The sequence below is a fragment of the Panthera leo genome, chromosome B3 (genome assembly GCF_018350215.1).
Source record: "Panthera leo isolate Ple1 chromosome B3, P.leo_Ple1_pat1.1, whole genome shotgun sequence".
Taxonomy (NCBI): Eukaryota; Metazoa; Chordata; class Mammalia; order Carnivora; family Felidae; genus Panthera; species Panthera leo.
The window spans coordinates 108105417-108123687 of NC_056684.1; the positions used below are offsets into that span (position 1 = coordinate 108105417).

Genomic DNA, 18271 nt, shown 5'->3' on the forward strand with positions numbered 1-18271 from the left:
AACTAGACCACTGTCTTACACCATACACAAAAATAAACCCAAAATGGATGAAAGAGCTAAATGTGAGACAGGAAACCATCAACACCCTGGAGGAGAAAGCAGGCAACAATCTCTTCAACCTGAGCAGAGTATTAACACTAGCCAAATACACCCGTCCTTCTGCCCCCAAGGTATCGAAACAGTTCTAACTTGGTCATTAAGAAAGCTTTTTCCTTTATGATAGCTTCCCTTTCCAAAGCTCCATGAATACCGTGACACAACCAGCAGTTTACTTCTGTATGTAGATTGAAAAAATAAGACAGATGCCTGGGTAGCTCGGTTGTTTAAGTGTCCAACTTTGGCTCAGGTCATGATCTTGTGGTTTGTGAGTTCAGGCCCTGCCTCAGGGGCTCTGTGCTGACAGCTCAGAACCTGGAGCCTGTTTCAGATTCTGTGTCTCCTTCTCTCTCTGCCCCTCCCCCCCTTTGGCTGTTTCTCTCTCTCTCTCTCTCTCTCTCTCTTTATCCATTCATCAGTTGATAGACATTTAGGCTCTTTCCATACTTTGGCTAGAATGAATAAACATTAAAAAAATAAGATATTTAGAAGAAGTACCTACTTTATAAGATTATTCAGAGTTTCCAAATTATAATCAATTTCAATTCATATTCAAGATTCTGAAAGTTTTATAATTTTTTAGTGAATTTGACCCAAACAGAAGAGTTTGACTGTTTCGTTGATAAAACTTCCAGCATTTTCTGAATGATTTTGATAATATTTCATTTTCCTTTTATGCCCAAATAAGAAAGAGAAATGACAAATAGATAAAAAGAAATAAAAATATAAAGAGTACTCACCAGCAGATATGAATGGTTTCACTTTTTATTTTTGACTCCTTGAGGTGAGAGAGACATTTAGCCATGTGCACATCTTACAGTTGTAAGTAACTAGCATCAACTTCTTTGTACATTATGTTTAGTATGATTGATAAACTAATTATAGGCAGAAAGGGGTGGGGTTTTTTAAAGGATACTGTAAACGCAGCCTGGTCCATACTCTACTGAAAGGTTTTAGATGCCGTCTTTAGCACTGTGCATTATTTTACCTGTACCCAGAATTTAGGTTTCTTCACCTATAGATCTGTGCATTGGTTTTAGGCTCAGACTACTTAGATGAATTGCAAATGGATCAAATAGTTTGGAATTTTAAAGAAGTTCAATATTTTCTTTTTCATTTCTTTCTAATAGGATAATTGAAAACTATAAATGCCATTGAAATGCTTTTTATACAATTTACCAACTTTGGGATTACACAATAATATGTTTTAGAATTATGGATTAAATAATATGTAGAACTACCCTCCATCTCTCCCCATTTTTGCTCTCAAATGTGGGATTTCAGAGTGGAATAAATGGAATAGCCCCTCTATACTTCTGATGTCACTCTTCCCCAGTGAAGAATGTGCAAAACGAGACCGAGCTTGAAGTGTAGCACCTAGAGTAAAAGATTCATATCTTTTACTATATCTAAATTGAATAGTAATCTCTCTTCTGATTTCAAGGCCTTAATTTGTGTAGAATATGCATTTCTCTAACTATGTGTTATATTAGGTTGAACTCTATGAAATTACTATTTTTGTAGGTTGGCAGTTTCATATCATTCAACATAATACGTGAGATGAAAAATTGAGAATTAAGGCACTGTAAAGGTTTCAACACTAAGACAAGTCATGGCATGTGTCATTGTGTTGTCTATTGTTTTATTGACTTATTGTTTTATTGACTTATTTTAATTGAGATATAAATTAAACTTACATAGACTTATTGTCTATATGTCCATTCAGTACTATTTGTAAGGAATCTGTGTTATGCTACAGTGTGCTAAGTGCTAGAAATAAAATGGTGAAAGAGAAAGATATAGTCCCTACTCTCTTGGAAATTAATTAATTAAATTTTTGTATGAAGAAGGACAAAAAACTGAAAGTAAAGAGACAACATGTAGATTGTTACAAATACTACTGGGGACTAAAATAATAATTGTTAAGGTGGGGAGATTTACTCTAGATGGGGTTCAACACATCTTGCTCGTTGCTGGGTAGAGAGAAACACACACCATACCACACCACACCACATTATTATTGGGTCTGTTTCTCTGGAGAACCCTTATTAATACAGCTCCTATAGCTGCTACAGACTTTTTAGTTATCATGCCCTTTATCTAAATTTATCTCTATATCTATCTTCACCTATAACTATGCCTATATCTAAATTGTTAATATAAATATAAATAAATATTTATATAATGGAGAGAAATATAGATCTCCATCTGTATGTCTGTGGAGGTGGAGAGATGGAGAGAGGGAGAGAGACTGAGAGAGAAAGAGAGAGAGAGAGAGATTATTTTAAGGAATTAGTTTATACAATTATAGAGGCTGGCAAGTCCAAAATCTACAGGGTGGGCTGATAGGCTAGAAACCCAAGGAGGAGCTGATGTTGTAGTTGAAGTCCAAAGGTTGTCTGCTGTCCGAATTCCTTCTTGCTCTTGGGAGGTGAATCTTTGTTCTGTTAAGGTCCTCAATTGATTGGATGAGGCTCACCCACATTATGGAGGGCATTCTGCTTTACACAAAGCCTACCAATTTAAACATTAATCTCATCCACAGAAAACACCCTCACAGAAATACCCAGAGTAATGTTTGATCAAATACCTAGGCACCATGGCTCAGTCAAGTTGACACATAATATTAACCATCATAGGCACTTACTTAACATCTGCGTGTTCTTGTTTCCTTCAATGTATTATGGTAAAGAGGTTGAGAAGAGAGCTTCACTTTTTAAAAACTTTTTATTATTGAAATACTTACAAGAAAGTAGAGAGAGAATTGTATAATGAACCCCCATATACCAATCATTCAGCTTCAACAATTATTAACACAGACCACTCATTTCTAAATTATACACTATTGTTTCCATTTCCTTATTTTCCTTGGGAAATAGTGGGAATAAATTTATTCCTTTAAAATCTCTCAGCCTTTACTATTTGTTTTCTTGCAAGTTAGATTGTGGGTTATTATCCTCTGCTCAAGAATCTGACCCAGCAAATGAACATGTTACATGCTAGCTGATTGCTGGAGATGGGAGATATTAGATTAAAGGTTCAGAAGACCTTTGACAAATCTGGGTACGTTTACAGTTGGAATATGAGGAGCTCTGCTTTTTGAGCTATTTATATAAGGGTGTATAATGAGTTACCTTAGAAACAGATTCTTGTGGCATTTGAGCTTCCTTTGTGATGCTAGGATATTAATAAAAACAAAGCTGAAGCTCTCTGTAAGTGTGCTGTGAAAATGTTTAACACCTAAGTTTGAGAGCTCCCTAAACACACATCACTATCTCAGAAGCTGTAGAAAATTTCTTTCATGATTTTTCACTTTACCAATGACTCTGTAACATATGGAGGTGTGTGTGTGTGTGTGTGTGTGTGTGTGTGTACACTTAGGAACAATTAATGTCAGTGATATAACATATGGGCAGAAACTTTGGGGCCTTTTTGCATGTGAAATAGTCATAGAATGGAATTTTATGACAGAGTTCTAGGTAGACCTCTGTAAACCTTGGCAATCTACACAGTATACCATTTATACAGAAGTAAGTGTTTATTGCTTGGTGGACTGAAGGTCTTCCTCCTCTCCTTTAGCACAGACCCTCAAGATTATATGAGGAAGCCTTAAACACACATCCTTTAATGGAGATACTGAAACCAATTCACCAACTTTATGGATAGCTTTGAGAGACTTTGATGCGGTGGAGATGAACCTGTTAGTTTCACTTATAGATCAGGAGATTGCTTGCAAGTTTGAAGCTTGTGCATTTACACATGCTAGCAAATGGCATAATTAACAACAGTTCTCTTTGTGGTATCTTCCAGGTCTACAGAGTGTCTGGAGGATACCAAAGGTGGTAAAAGTGACATTTACCAGATTTTTGTAGGTTTTTGTGCTTTTCTTGTCAGCAAGACAGCCATGCTCATTATACTTTAAGAAGATATATGCCTTAGTTAAAAGAAAAATTTAGTTGATGGGTGGGTGGCAAGAAGAAAGGATTGTTTGCATAGAATAGTTAGTAGTATAGATCATTTTCTGCAGTAAAGTGGGTGTCTATCCTTTTTTATGCTTAACTAGCTATTTGAGTAATCAGTTTTAAACTAGTTATTGGAGTAACAGCTTTAAAATATCACCGTTTTTCTTAGCCTGACAGATTAAAGTAAAAGAAAGGGCATGTCTGTACTTACACGTTTCCGTAAAAATATCTGCATTCCTCTAAAACCTCTTAAATGGAGCAAACGCTTTATTCATAAAAGCTCTCATAATAATTGCAAGTCTATGTTATTCTGGGCTGGCTGAATGAGGTTTAACAACAAGGTGACAGCTATTATTTGAAGTGTGTGAAATTAGGAATTCCAGAAATGTTTTGAATCGTATTTTCTTAGTTTCTATACTCTGGGTCTTCAAAACAGTTCTCAATACTTAGGAACAATTAATGCCAGTGATATAGAATGAAATTACTATCTGCTTGAAAACTTTTATTTTTTGTTTTTCCCCGGTGAGCAATGGCTATAGAATGGTAATTTACAGTTGTCATTCCACAAAAGTGTGAGCCACTTATTGCAAGACAGGGTGTTGGAGAAAACCTTACCTTTAAGGCATCTGAATGTGTATTATTTTAAAATTATTTTTAAACAAAAAATAAATCATGGCATTATAAGGCACATTACAGAAAGTATAGTGAAATTCTCAATGTCTTACCTGGACTCCTTGGCAGAAAGCTCTTTTAAAAAATAAAGCTTTTTTTTTTTAATCTTCCCAATTCCTTCCATCACTTTTCTGCCCCTAAAGAAGTAATGCTTACAAAGCTGTACTCAGTAGCTCATCATTCTATGTTGGAAAGATGTCAGACCTTTAAAAATTTTTTATTTTTCTTGTGGGTTGGCTTTGTGTCAAAGACCTAAGTTGGTATTAGTTTGAAGAACATCTTAGGGCAAGAGTTCCATTTAGAATTTCCTCCAAAGAACCTAAAACTAACCAAAATGTGTATTTTGTGTGGCACTGTGTTTAGAAATGGGATCCCAATGTGAAATGTCATTTTCCATATCAGTTGGAGTTTTTTTTTTCATTAGCTGCTCTATTGTAGGACTCATATTTATACTAGTATGTTTTTTGGAATGAAACATTAGTATTTCATTACTAGAAAGTAGACTCTCATTCATAATGGGTGATGGTAGTAAATCCTCATTGGACTAAACTGTGCTAACAGAAGACTGCGGGAGTATTTGCTAATCCTCAGCAAGCAAGCTTTCATATCTTTTAGTGAGAAATTGGAAGGATTGAAAGAGAAAGAGAAGAAAAAAGTAAAAGGCATTGTTGGTGTAAAATAGAAATATAACTAGCATTTTGGTTTAACTGAAGAAATACAATCTGTGCAACTATATATAATGCTATAAAATAGATCACACGTGTATGTAGAACTAGTTAGGAACATTTGGATCCACTATTATGCTGGGAAAACAGTGCTTCCCAGTTCTTATGTGAAATTCCCTGCCAGTGGGACGGGAAATGTGAAAGGAATGTTTTCAAATGTTCTTTGATTGGGGCCACTTTGGCCAGGCAGACCTGAGAGACATTGTGTACCACCCCCCTAACCTACTTGTGTTTGCAACCACAAACATCCCATTAAATGTGCTGCTTTTGATGGGCTCCCAGGGGGAACTGATTATTAATGTTTGTCAGACACAGAAGTATTGACATTGTTGTGTTATTAGCATTACTATTCTAACAGCCCAGTCATTAAGGACCCCAGGAGACCTTATTTTGATAACCACTAATGAAGGAGATACAATGTGTGGCAGTAGTCATTTTTGTAATGAACAATTTTACTACCTACTTAGTTTGAAGGTTATGTAAACAAATGAAAAGGGAAAACATAAGGAAAAATACTGAACACTTGTTAGCATTGATTTAGGTTATGAATTACAACTCAAGACTATTGATATGTTCATTCATAGACAGAAGGGGGCCAATATAAATAATAATATGAGGCCATGTCCTAAGACCTAGCAGAAACATGTATAATATAATAGATTAATAATTTGTTCTGGAGTGGTTTTCTGGCTATATATGAAAGTTTTCTTAGATATGATTCATCTTTCCTTCATCACAAATATAGTGGGATCAAAATTAAAAGGTATAATTGTTGGTTTCAGGGTGTCTTTCAGAGATGGAATAACATCACCAATCTGTGCTGTTCATAGCAGTGACAGTTGGGACTTGTGGTTAGGGACCCTTCTGAGACTCTGCAAAAAGCGTATTCTGATATTTACATCTATTGATTGCCCGTTATATGGTAGTCACTCAACTAGATGCTGAAAACAGGCAAAGGCAAAACTTAACCTGCTACCTGATCTCATGGAGCTTCTAATTTCATGGGGAAGACAGATGTTAAAAGAAATAATTACATAAGTTACCAATAAGCTACAATTATAAACCTTAAAGTCTCCACCAAAAGACTGGAACTGAAAAATGAATTTAGTAAAGTTGCAGGATACAAAATCATTGTACAGAAATCGGTTGCATTCATATACACTAATAATGAAGCAGCAGAAAGTGAAATGAAGAAAACAATCCCATTTACAATAACACCAAAACAATAAAATATCTATGAATGAACTTAACCAAAGAGATGAAAGACCTGTACTCTGAAAACTATAAAATATGGATGAAAGAAATTCAAGATGATTAAAAAAAAAAAAATGGAAAGACATTCTGCACTCATGGGTTGGAAGAAGAAATATTGCTAAAATATATATACTACTCAAAGCAATATATGGATTTAATGTAATCCCTATCAAAATACTAACAGCATCTTTTTCATGGAACTAGAAGAAACAATCCTAAAATTTGTATGGAACTACAAAAGAATAGCCAAAGCAATCTTGAAAAAGAAAAACAAAACTGGAGTATCACAATTCCAGATTTCAAGTTCTATTACAAAACGGTAGTAATTAATACAGTATGGTACTGGCATAAAAATAGACACATCGATCAAGAGAATAGAACAGAAAACCCAGAAATAAACCATCGATCATATGGTCAATTAATCTTCAACAAAGGAGGAATGGATCTACAATGGGAAAAAGACAGTCTTTTTAGCAAATGGTGTGGGGAAACTGGACAGCTACATGCAAAAGAATGAAACTGGACCACATTCTTTCACCATACACAAAAATAAACTCAAAACAGATTAATGACCTAAATGTGAGACCTGAAACCATAAAAATCCTTGAAGAGAACACAGGCAGTAATCTCTCTGACGTTGGCCATAGCAACATTTTCCTAGGTATGTCTCCTGCAGCAAGGGAAATAAAAGTAAAAATAAACTGTTGGGACCACATCAAAATAAAAAGCTTCTGCACAGCAAAGGAACCAGCCAATAAAACTAAAAGGCAACCTATAGAATGTGAGTGGATATTTGCAAATTCTATATCTAGGAGAGGGTTAGTATCCGAAATATATAAAGACTTGATACAACTCCATACCCAACAAACAAATAATCCAATCAAGAAATGGGTAGAATGGGGTACCTGGGTGGCTCAGTCAGTTAAACCTCTGGCTCTTGATTTAGGCTCAGGTCATGATCTCACAGTTTGTGAGATCAAGCCATGTGTCAGCCTCTATGTGCTGACAGTGTGGAGAGTGTTTGGGATTCTTTTTCTCCCTCTCTTTCTTGCTTCTCCCCTGCTCATGCATGCATGTGTGCACTTTCTCTCTCTCAAATATAAATAAATAAACATTAAACAAAAAGGGCAGAAGATATGAACAGACATTTCTCTAAAGATATGCAGACAGCCAATAGACACATGGAAAGATGATCAACATCACTCATCATCAGGGAAATGCAAATCAAAACTACAATAAGATGTCACTTCATACCTGCCAGAATGGCTAAAATAAAAAATACAAGAAACAATAAGTGTTGGTGAGAATGTGGAGAAAAAGGAACCCTTTTGCACCATCGTGGGAATGCAAATTCTGTAGCCACAGCAGAAAACAGTATGGAGGTTCCTCAAAAAGTTAAAAATAGAACTATCCTATAATCCAAGAATTGCATTACTGAGTATTTACTCTGCTAATTCGAGGGGATACATGACCCCTATGTTTATTGCATCATTATTTACAATAGCCAAACTGGAAGCAGCTCAAGTGTTCATCGACTGATGAATAAAGAAGATGTGGCATATATATAATATATAATATATAACATATAACATATAATATGTAATATATATAAATGAATGAATGAAAGGAAGATTATTCAGCCATAAAAAGGAATGAAATCTTGCAACAATATGGTAGAGGTAGAGAGTAAGAGAAGTAAGTTATTCAAAGAAAGACAAATACCATATGATCTAATTTATATGTGGAATTTAAGAAACAAAACAAGCAAAAGGGGAAAAAAGGAGAGAGAGAGGGACAAACCAAGCAACAGACTTTTAACTATAAAGAACAAACTGATGGTCACCAGAGGCGAGGTGGGTGGGGGAATGAAAAAAATAAGTTATAATTGTAATACAACAAGTGTTAATAAGAAGGAATCAGAGGTGTTAAGAGAGACTATTTTAGGGGTGCCTGGGTAGCTCAGTTGGTTGAATGTCTGGCTCATGATTTCAGCTCAGGTCATGATCCCAAGGTTATGGGATCCAGCCTCGTGTCAGGCTCTGTGATGAGCATGGAACCTGCTTAAGATTTTCTCTCTCTCTCCTGCTGCACCTCTCCCCTGCACAATCAATCAATCAATGAACAAAACAGACTGTTTCAGGGGGACATAACTGAGGCTGGATTATGGGATGCTGGTTATCAGGCTGAGCCCTGAAAGTGGATGGATGGACTTTGGGGGACAAGGGAAGGAAGCCTGGAGGGAGGAACACAGTCTTAGCTAGTGGGAGGAGCCTGTTGAAGTAAGATGGTGAAGGGAGGAGGTTAGATACTGAAGAACAGAGAGCAAAAAGAGAGTGGTTAAAGAAAGAAGGGATCAAATCATGTATGGCCTTCTAAGTCTTGTGGAAAATTTTGGACTTTGAAGCAATAAGAAGTAATTGTAAGTCATTTCAAATGTGGAATGACATAATCAGATATGTTTCTTAAAAAATCATGGAGGCCATTTCATGGATATAATAGATGGTCCAAAATATTCAATGGGCTTATGAAATTTAGAGAATATCTTAAAGGTGATATTTGTTACAATAGCAAAAACATTGAGCAATTTAAAACTCTTGTTGAGCCAAGATCATCTTTTTAAGATCTTTTTGATATCATTATTTATGCTCAAACACAAAGCTGTCTGTTGGATAGTTTGAAAAATATATTTAAAAATAAGTTTTCCTCAGGGGTGCCTGGGTTGCTCAGTCGTTTAGGTGTCCAACGTCTGCTCAGGTCACGATCTCGTGGTTCATGAATTCAAGCCCCGCGTCAGGCTCTGTGCTAACAGCTCAGAGCCTGGAGCCTGCTTCAGATTCTGTGTCTCCCTCTGTCTCTATCCCTCCCATGCCATATTCATTCTCTCTCTCTCTCTCTCTCTCTCTCTCTCTCTCAAAAATAAATAAAAACATTTAAAAAATAAAAAAATAAGTTTTCCTCAACTTAAGCAGTAGTTTAGAAATTTTTAAAACCTTTATTATGCTTACTTTGGAAAAGTAATCCCAATAATTTTAATTTTTAAAGGTTTCCTTAGTGAAATAGGTAGGAAAGGTGGAGTGGAAACAAAATGAGAATAGACTTTGGAGTCAAACAAACCTGAATTTGAACTCACATTGGCCACTTATGAGGAAAGTACCTTCACATGTTTTATTTTGAAGGTTTCTTATTGACATTTTATGAAGATTTGGAGTAGTGGTTAAAGCAAGAATTTGGAATTCAAAGGAGAATTAGAATGCTAATTCCATTCTTTATTATAAGCATGAACCTTGAGGCAAATCACTTGCCCTTTCTAAGCCTCAGTTTTTTCAACTATAAAATGGGAAAGCTAGTATCTTTCACAAAAAGTTTTTATTCATAGAAGTTGTCAGAAAACATTGCATGTTGTAAGGTTCTTGGCAAATGTTAGCTATAATGATGGTATTGTGTTTCTGGGGTCTTGGCGTATTAGGGAAAGGATTACAAGAGTTTAACATGTTGTTACCTTTTAAAATATAATAGATTTAGTGCTCGCTTCAGCAGCACATATACTAAAATGTCACAGATTTGGGTTTAGTCATGAATAACTGATATGAAGTGCCTGTTGTGTACTAGACTCTGTTCTAGGTGCTTTAGAACTGTTGTGTAATTTCATTTCCACAGTGAATTTCAAAACAGGGGGTTGTGCTCCCCATAGTGCAGATGAGGACACAGGTGCACCCCGTTAACATGTTTTGCACCATGCCATGGTGTAACTGAGAGATTATCCAACACTGAGCCTTGTTTTGTGTGATTTCAAAGCCATTACTATTGCTTTTATTCATGCAGTCTCATTTTTCTCAATATCTACTGATGAAAGTATATTTTGATTATAGGGCAATTTCACATTTAGCTTTAAGCAAATTGTCCCTTACCAAAGCCCAATGGCAAAGGGTCTGTTGTATTGCACATGCCCCAGTAATAAAAATATGGCTGTATTATATCCATATTGTTTACATAAATAATCCTCAGTAGTCCATTTTTATATTTAAGATTCCAGCATTTAGAAAACATTTTGGACAAATGCTGTAAAAGTTATTTCATCTCTACCCACATAACAAATTTTCTCTTAACAGAAAACATATTCCTACCCACATAACAAATTTTCTCTTAACAGAAAACACCTGTAGTCTCTTTTGAATCATTTAAAGATGGATTACAGCCCATTTTATAGTTCTTATTTTGACTCCATATATTATTCATGTTTATAAGTTTTCTTGCTCATATTGTCATAAAAATTATAGACTTAATTAGCCTTATGACCAGTCTAAGAAGTCAATAATAAATAACCCACATTTAATAGATGACACAAGGAAGTTAACTGACGGCTGTGAGGAGCCACTTTGAATAAACCCAGTATTTTTTAAAAATGTTTTTTTATTATTGAAGTATATTTGGCATACAGTGTTATATTAATTTCAGTGTATCTTAATACAACATAGTGATTTGACAATTCTTACATTATCTAGTGCTTACCTTGGTAGGTGTAGATGCCATCTGTCACCATACAGCATTATCACAGTATTATTGATTTATTATTGATTATATTCCCTAACTTGTACTTTTCATCCTTGTGACTTACTCATTTTATAGTTCGAAGTTTGTACGTCTTAATCCCCTTCATCTATTTCACCATTCCAGTACTCTTGACTTTTATTTATGACTGCCCTACTGATCTTGGTAGAAAATAAGAAGAGTAGACTTTCCAAGGTGATTTCTCCATTAAAAATGGCTAAACATTAACACCCTTCAGTAGATGAACTTGTATAAGATTTTGATTTGGGGCTAGGTTACCTGGGGACCATATTATTGGAAACATTTTCTTTTCTCCTAGAATGTGTTTGACTCTCTCCAGGAGCTCATAATCCTTTAAAAATCACACGCGCATACAGACTTCCACTTTATCTTTCACCAAAATAACATCCATTTTTAAGGCATATCTCCCAGAAACCAGTATTTCTTCTTAGGTGATAGCTTTCCTCCCTCCCTCCAAACATCTGTCATTAGATAGAAAATCGGGTCAGAAAGATTTAACTAACAGCCTTTAAAGGACCGTGAGCATTATTATTCTGGGTATGGAACCACTCCTTTTCTGCTCACAATTACCCTTGGTGAGGATGGTCAAAATACATGACAAAGCATATGACTCAGGAATTTGATAGTTTCCCCCCCTACAGAAACAACTCTTTAATGTTTACTGTTTAGTTACTTCCTATGTTTAAAATGACCTTAATTAAACACTTTTATAATTAAAATTAATAGAGAAAAATTCTAATTAAAATGCTATTTAAAGAAATGTAATGTAGCCCCTGGAATATATCAATGGTTTTCCTTTCACTTTTATTTATTGGCTGTTACCAATTCTATAAAAAATTTTTTTTGAGTAGAGTTGACACATAATGTTACATTAGTTTCAGGTGTATAACATAATGATTCAATTTCTCTATACATTATGCTATGCTCAAGACAAGTGTAGCTACCATCTGTCACCATAAAATGCTATTGCAATATCATTGACTGTATTCCCTCTGCTGGACCTTTTATTCCTGTGAGTTGGTTGTTAACTAATTCTTTATTAGATTGCCAGTTTATTCTGAGTATTTTGAGAAGCTGTAAACTTTCCTTGATTATGTTTATGGTAGGAGCTTTTATGTTACACACATACACACACACACCTTTTTTTTTTTTAATACTTGGAATAATGAAGTATCGTGAACTGTAAATTTGAATGGTGAGCCTTCTCAGATACCACAGACTTTATCTGTATTTTTCCTTCTAATCCAAGGACCTGGACTGTCTTTTCTTTACTACTTTTCTTTTCCTATGTGTTTAAAAATAATTATTGTGACACCACACGCCAGTTTGTCTTTTCAGCTGTAAGAAAGTTCCTGAAGAACTAGGATACAAGGTATACATCTGCTATTACCTTTGGTGTGCTCTACCAAGCTAGTTGAGATTTACCCAAGAAACAAAGATATTTCCCTGGTTACTCTGCTAGCACTTAGTTCTTTTGGCTTTATATTATTGCTTTAGTATAAAATGAAACGTCTCCAGTGTTGCTAAGTAGGTAATTTTTCATGTTCCAGCTTTAGGTGCCCTTTCTTTTTTAGTATTGTAGAATATAACAATTGGACACTGTTTAATATATAGATGGATATTGGATATTTGGCCCCTTTCTAATTGCTCCAAAATCATCTGACAGTGGTTATTGACAAAGGTACAGAACCAATCTTTGAAAAGGCAACTTAATGCTGAATATATCCAGGCTCAATATTATAATGCTTTTTGGCCCACACTGGTAAATTCTTGGGTTTCAAAGCAGAAAGGAACTATTAAGGGTTATCTAGTGAGCTAACTCCACTTTATAGATGAAGAAAATTGTTCATTAATAACATTCATTCATTCATTCATTCACATAGCAAACATTAGATAAAGAGCCCTTACCCTGTGTGGGTCCTAGAATTATTAATTCTAAATAGTGTCCATTGGAAGAGGAAGATTGACAAATAATTACCATATCCAGTGAAAACTTACATCATAAAGACACATTTAAAGTACTCTGAGGCCACACCTTTGACTGTAGAAGTGTTGACATATGCAATAGGAGTTTCATTGTAAAAAATGAGTAAGTATCTACCAGGCAGGCCAGGGAGAGAAGGCATCTGGGCAGAGCAAACAGAAGTCAGGGAAGATCACAGTTACTATGACAAATGCTTAGTGTGTTAGTGTGACTGGAACATAGGACTTTACAATGAGGGGTGGTGAAGAATAGCCAAGTTATCACTGTGGGGCAGTGTTATTGGGAACAGCTCATACAGAGCTAGACATTCTGTCAGGACAAGAGGGATGGCTTTGTGAGTTGTGAAGCAATTGAAATACTTCCAAACTGGTTGATAAATAGCCACTGATCTGAGACTCCACCTCCCAGAAGTCCTCACATCCAGTGATTCATCAGTTAAAGAGTTGGCAACTTACAGGAGGTCTCTAGGACCCCTCCAGTACTAAGGTTAGTTAGGTAGTGCTGATTGGTCTTTTTTTTTTTTTTTTTTTTTTTAATTTTGGATAAGAGAGAGCATGCATGTGAGCCAGGAAGAGAGAGAGGGAGAGAGAGAAAGAGAAAGGGAGGGAGGGAGGATCTTAAGCAGGCTTACACCCAGCTCGGAGCCCTACCCAGTGCTCCAACTCACGAACCCATGAGATCATGACCTGAACTGAAATCAAGAGTCAGATGCTTAACTGACTGAGTCTCTCAGGCACCCCTGATTGTTCATTTTTTGAGCATCTCTTCTCTTGTATGCCATCGTAAAGAATGTGAACTTTATCCTGTAGGGTAGGACTTAAAAATTCAGGTGCTTCCAGGGGGTCAGGCAGGCTACATAAAAATGAATAAAGCAAGTAGGTACATATAACAGGGAGAGATGAGGACTGTAGTGAATTGGAGGCATCAAAATTAATTTTTAAAGAACTCTGCATCAATAAACACAGAGTTTTGTGATTTTGACAGATGGGCTGCCAATGCTCAAATTCTGCACTATAAGTAATAGGAAAACCTCAGTAGGGTTTCTTTTTGATTTTCCTTTTAAACTAGGGGAGTGATATAAGCTTTATTTTTTTTTAGAAAAATTGCCTAGAGGCTTTGATAGACAGAGATTACAAAAGAAAGAGATATGAGACCCAGAACATGGGCTGTTACTTTTGCAACAACGTGGATGGTTCTCACTCATGTGGAATTTGAGAAACTTAACAGAAGATCATGGGGGAAGGGAAGGAAAAAAGTAGTTAGAAATTGAGAGGGAGCCAAACCATAAGAGACTCTTAAATACAAAGAAAAAACTGAGGGTTGATGGGTAGGCAGGGGTGAGGGGAGAATGGGTGATGGGCATTGAGGGGGGCACTTGTTTTGATGAGCACTGGGTGTTGTATGTAAGTAATGAATCATGGGAATCTATGCTGAAATTAAGAGCACATTGTATACTCTGTATATAAGCTAACTTGACAATGAATTATATGTATAAAAAATTATCCTATGGACGTAGAATAAAAGGCTGGTTATCTTTGGGTGATGGAGACTATGCCTTATTACCTCTTTTATTTTTGCTTATCTTTTTTCCCTAAAATTTCTAAAATAAACCTATTTTGTGGGGAAAAAAAAGAACAGAGGCTGTTACTAGTTCAAAGATTGGATGAGAAAACCCTGACTTAAATTAAAATATTTTGGATTGAATATTAAAATAAAGTTTTCTCTGTGTAATAAAACAATAGAAAGGATTATTAAGGAAGATATGCAATCTCCATCTTAAAATGTTTCAAGTACTGAAAGACAGTGTTAGAAGCTAAACCCAGTGATTTCTCAGGGAACTTTCTAGGTCTGTGATCATCTGAAGCACAACTGAGGCACAATATTTGTGGAGGAAAAACAAACAAAAACTGTGTGGGTGGTGAAATGGAGTGGAAGAAATGCTGAAAGAACCCTTTTATAATACCCTGCAGGGGATTTGTGTGGTGATGTTAAGATGTTTTCAACAATTCTGAGGTCTATTCATGAATTTAGTGAATTTGAGTACACACTTTATGCTACACACTATTCTAGGCACAATATTAAATAGCACTCATTAGTTCATTTCTTGAGAATTGACTACATACTTAGCACACTTCTAGACATTGTGGATAAGCTAGGGAATAAAACCTACAGTCCCTGCCCTCTAGGAATATCTATTCTAGGGGAGGAGACAGACAATAGACCTGATTGAAGGTCAGGTTATGGTGAGCAAACCTCAAGGGATGGATTGAGGCTGGAGAAGATTTGAGACGGAAACCAACTAGGTATGTAATATCTGGGAAGATTAGAGTGTAGGAAAAATGATCACTCTACAAACATAATGGAAGGGTCTTCATAGACCTAAAGCTAGCAGAACTTGGAATGTAAGGAATGTAAGGGAGCAGAGGTGAAGAGAGAAAGTCACAGATGTGAGTCTAGGGTGTTGAACCCTTATAGTAGCAAAAGTTATGTGCTAGTTTTGATGGCTGAATTTAAGATTTTGGTGAGACCCCCAAGTGTAGCTCTTTCCTCAGATCAGCATCTCTCAAACTTTGGTGTGTGTCAGAGTCACCTGAGAAACTTGACAAAAATAAAAAGATCCAGGGTGTATTCCTTCAACCAGTCTGAGACTCTTTTCTTTTTTAAATTAGATTACCAGGTTATTCTTCCACAAAGTTTGTGAACCACTAGCTTAGATAACCAGGGATACAAACCTGTATAGAGGGATTGAGCTAAGGGCTGGAGATGTATATTTTGTATACAAAAATGTTGAGCCTTATTGGATGGATCAGCTCTCCCAGGTGATGAGTATTGTTTATTGATGAATCAATGCATGTATGAATGGCTATTACAAAAACTAAAAAAAAAAAAAAAAAAGCTAGAAGGAAAATTTTAGGAGAAGGTAGGCAATCCTATCAATTGCAGTAGCCTGAGGTCAAGAAGCCTGAAATATACAGGAGTGCTGGTAGACTGAGTCAGAAGGAAGCTATTGCTATAGAAGAGATGGGGTAGTTAAGCACAATCAGTGAATTTAGGCTCTGCCATCATTTATAGCATTCATCCTGAGCTGTTGATGAGCATTGTTAGGGCAATAAGATATATATAAATATTCACACACATACACACACACACACACACACACACACACACATATATATATACATATACACACACACACATATATATACATATATTGTACATATATATGTATATATATGTGTGTGTATGTATATGTATATATATGTGTGTGTGTGTATATATATATATATACACACACACACATATATATACATATATGTGTGTGTGTGTATATATACACACAATACACATACATATATATATGAATTTATGTATATGTTTGTATGCATGCATGTGTATAAAAGTATAGATGTTTAGCTCTAGAATCTTCGTTGTGCCCTGTTGCTATGTTGATGTCTTTATAGCCCCCTCCTTCAGGTTGTGAATCTTGTGGGAAGGAAGGTCTCTCAGGAATCTTGCAGGCTGTAGAGGAAGGTCTTGGGGAGGCTGGAACACAGACAAAGGCAACCAGATGCGAGGATCATGTCTCCAGTAAGCTGCATACTCCACTTGCCACTCTGTTTTGCAGTGGTTCTTTGCTCCCCAAGAATATAAATGATTTCTAGAAATTGCACAAAAATATAAAATCCTACTTTAAGATCTGTTAAAAGCTTTTTAATTCCAGGCACACATCTCCTTTGAATGGATAAATCTTTGTGTCATGAAGCAGAGATGCTTATTAGCCTGCTCACTGGGATCTGCAGGTTCGTAGATGAAGCATCCAACCTTTCTTGTATTTTGAAATGTCATGTCCAACTGCCTCTTAATGAAGATTCATTTATCCTTTTCACATTGTTAAGTATGGTCTATGGGGATAGACTTCTCTCAGTCCACATGAATAGAGCCCATTACTGCTGATGGAAGTTTTGCACATGCCTGAGTAGGTGAATAGGCATTGAAATAATCTACATTTAGATTTCCACAGTCATTTTTATTTAGCTACTTTCAGACTTCAATGATGATCTCTTTTTGTCTCCAAATGTTGTTTGACATTGATTATAGGTTATCTGGTAATGGGTCTGAGTTTGTTACTTTAATAGGTGTAAGTATTTCTTTCCTCTGTTTCAGCTGAGAAGTTTTGAGAGTGAACTATTCACAGCCATTAAGAGATCTCCAATTTAATTTGTCATCATGCTTATTCTGTAGTTCACATTAAGTCCAGAGTACTGAAGGAACTGAACAAGTGGACTTGTAGACATCAGATAGCTGGCCATGGTGTTGGCCATGGCGTCCCAGGATGGTCAGAACTTCTTCCAGCCTCTCTCTTCCTGGATATCTCGGGTTTATGAAGCTCTCCAGCAAGCAGGAGATATGTTATCTGCTTCGCTGGTTAACTTAAACAAGCAAGACTCTAAATTAAGTGAAAAGCTAGACCAGGACTTAGATGATATTCAGATTCAGGAAGCTTACTTTGAAGATGAAGAACAAGGCAATGATTGGCGTCAAGAGGATGAAAATCCCTTGTTTCTTGAAGTGGATCATTTCTCCTGTTGTAATAGTGATTTGCAGGACTCTGCTCAAAGTTCAAGCCCCAGACTTAGCCAACCTGAAAAGGACTCCTGTTCCATAATGTCCCAGTGGCCCAGTCAGACCCTTGATGACCAAAAGCCACCACATATGCTCTCTTCTATTGCTGAGGAACAACGTCACCTTGAAAAGCAAAGAAGTGGTCTTCAGCACAGCTTTGACAGCCAGCTCTCTGGTATTTTAGAAAATGTTAATGGAAAAATGCAAGGTAAGGTAGCCAGTGATTAATTTCTCTGGGTTCTGCCAAAGGACATTTCTACTAATTTTATTTTGACTTGTTTTAGTTATCATATGAATTTTATTTTTCTCTCTCTTTAAACGTTTCCACATACTGGCTTCTTATTGAGAGATATACTCCTTAGGAATATTTTCAATATATAAAACGT

The 18271-nt window shown here is 36.0% G+C and overlaps 1 protein-coding gene across 1 annotated transcript in view; it reads left to right on the forward strand.

Annotated features, from left to right (window-relative positions):
- Positions 1-18271, forward strand: part of SYT16 (synaptotagmin 16) — a 119746-nt gene that overhangs the window by 8509 nt on the left and 92966 nt on the right. Inside the window, exon 2 of the mRNA XM_042943441.1 lies at positions 17427-18093. Within this exon, the coding sequence (XP_042799375.1) occupies positions 17571-18093 (523 nt within the window). The 5' untranslated portion in view covers positions 17427-17570. The remainder of the gene's footprint in view (positions 1-17426; positions 18094-18271) is intronic.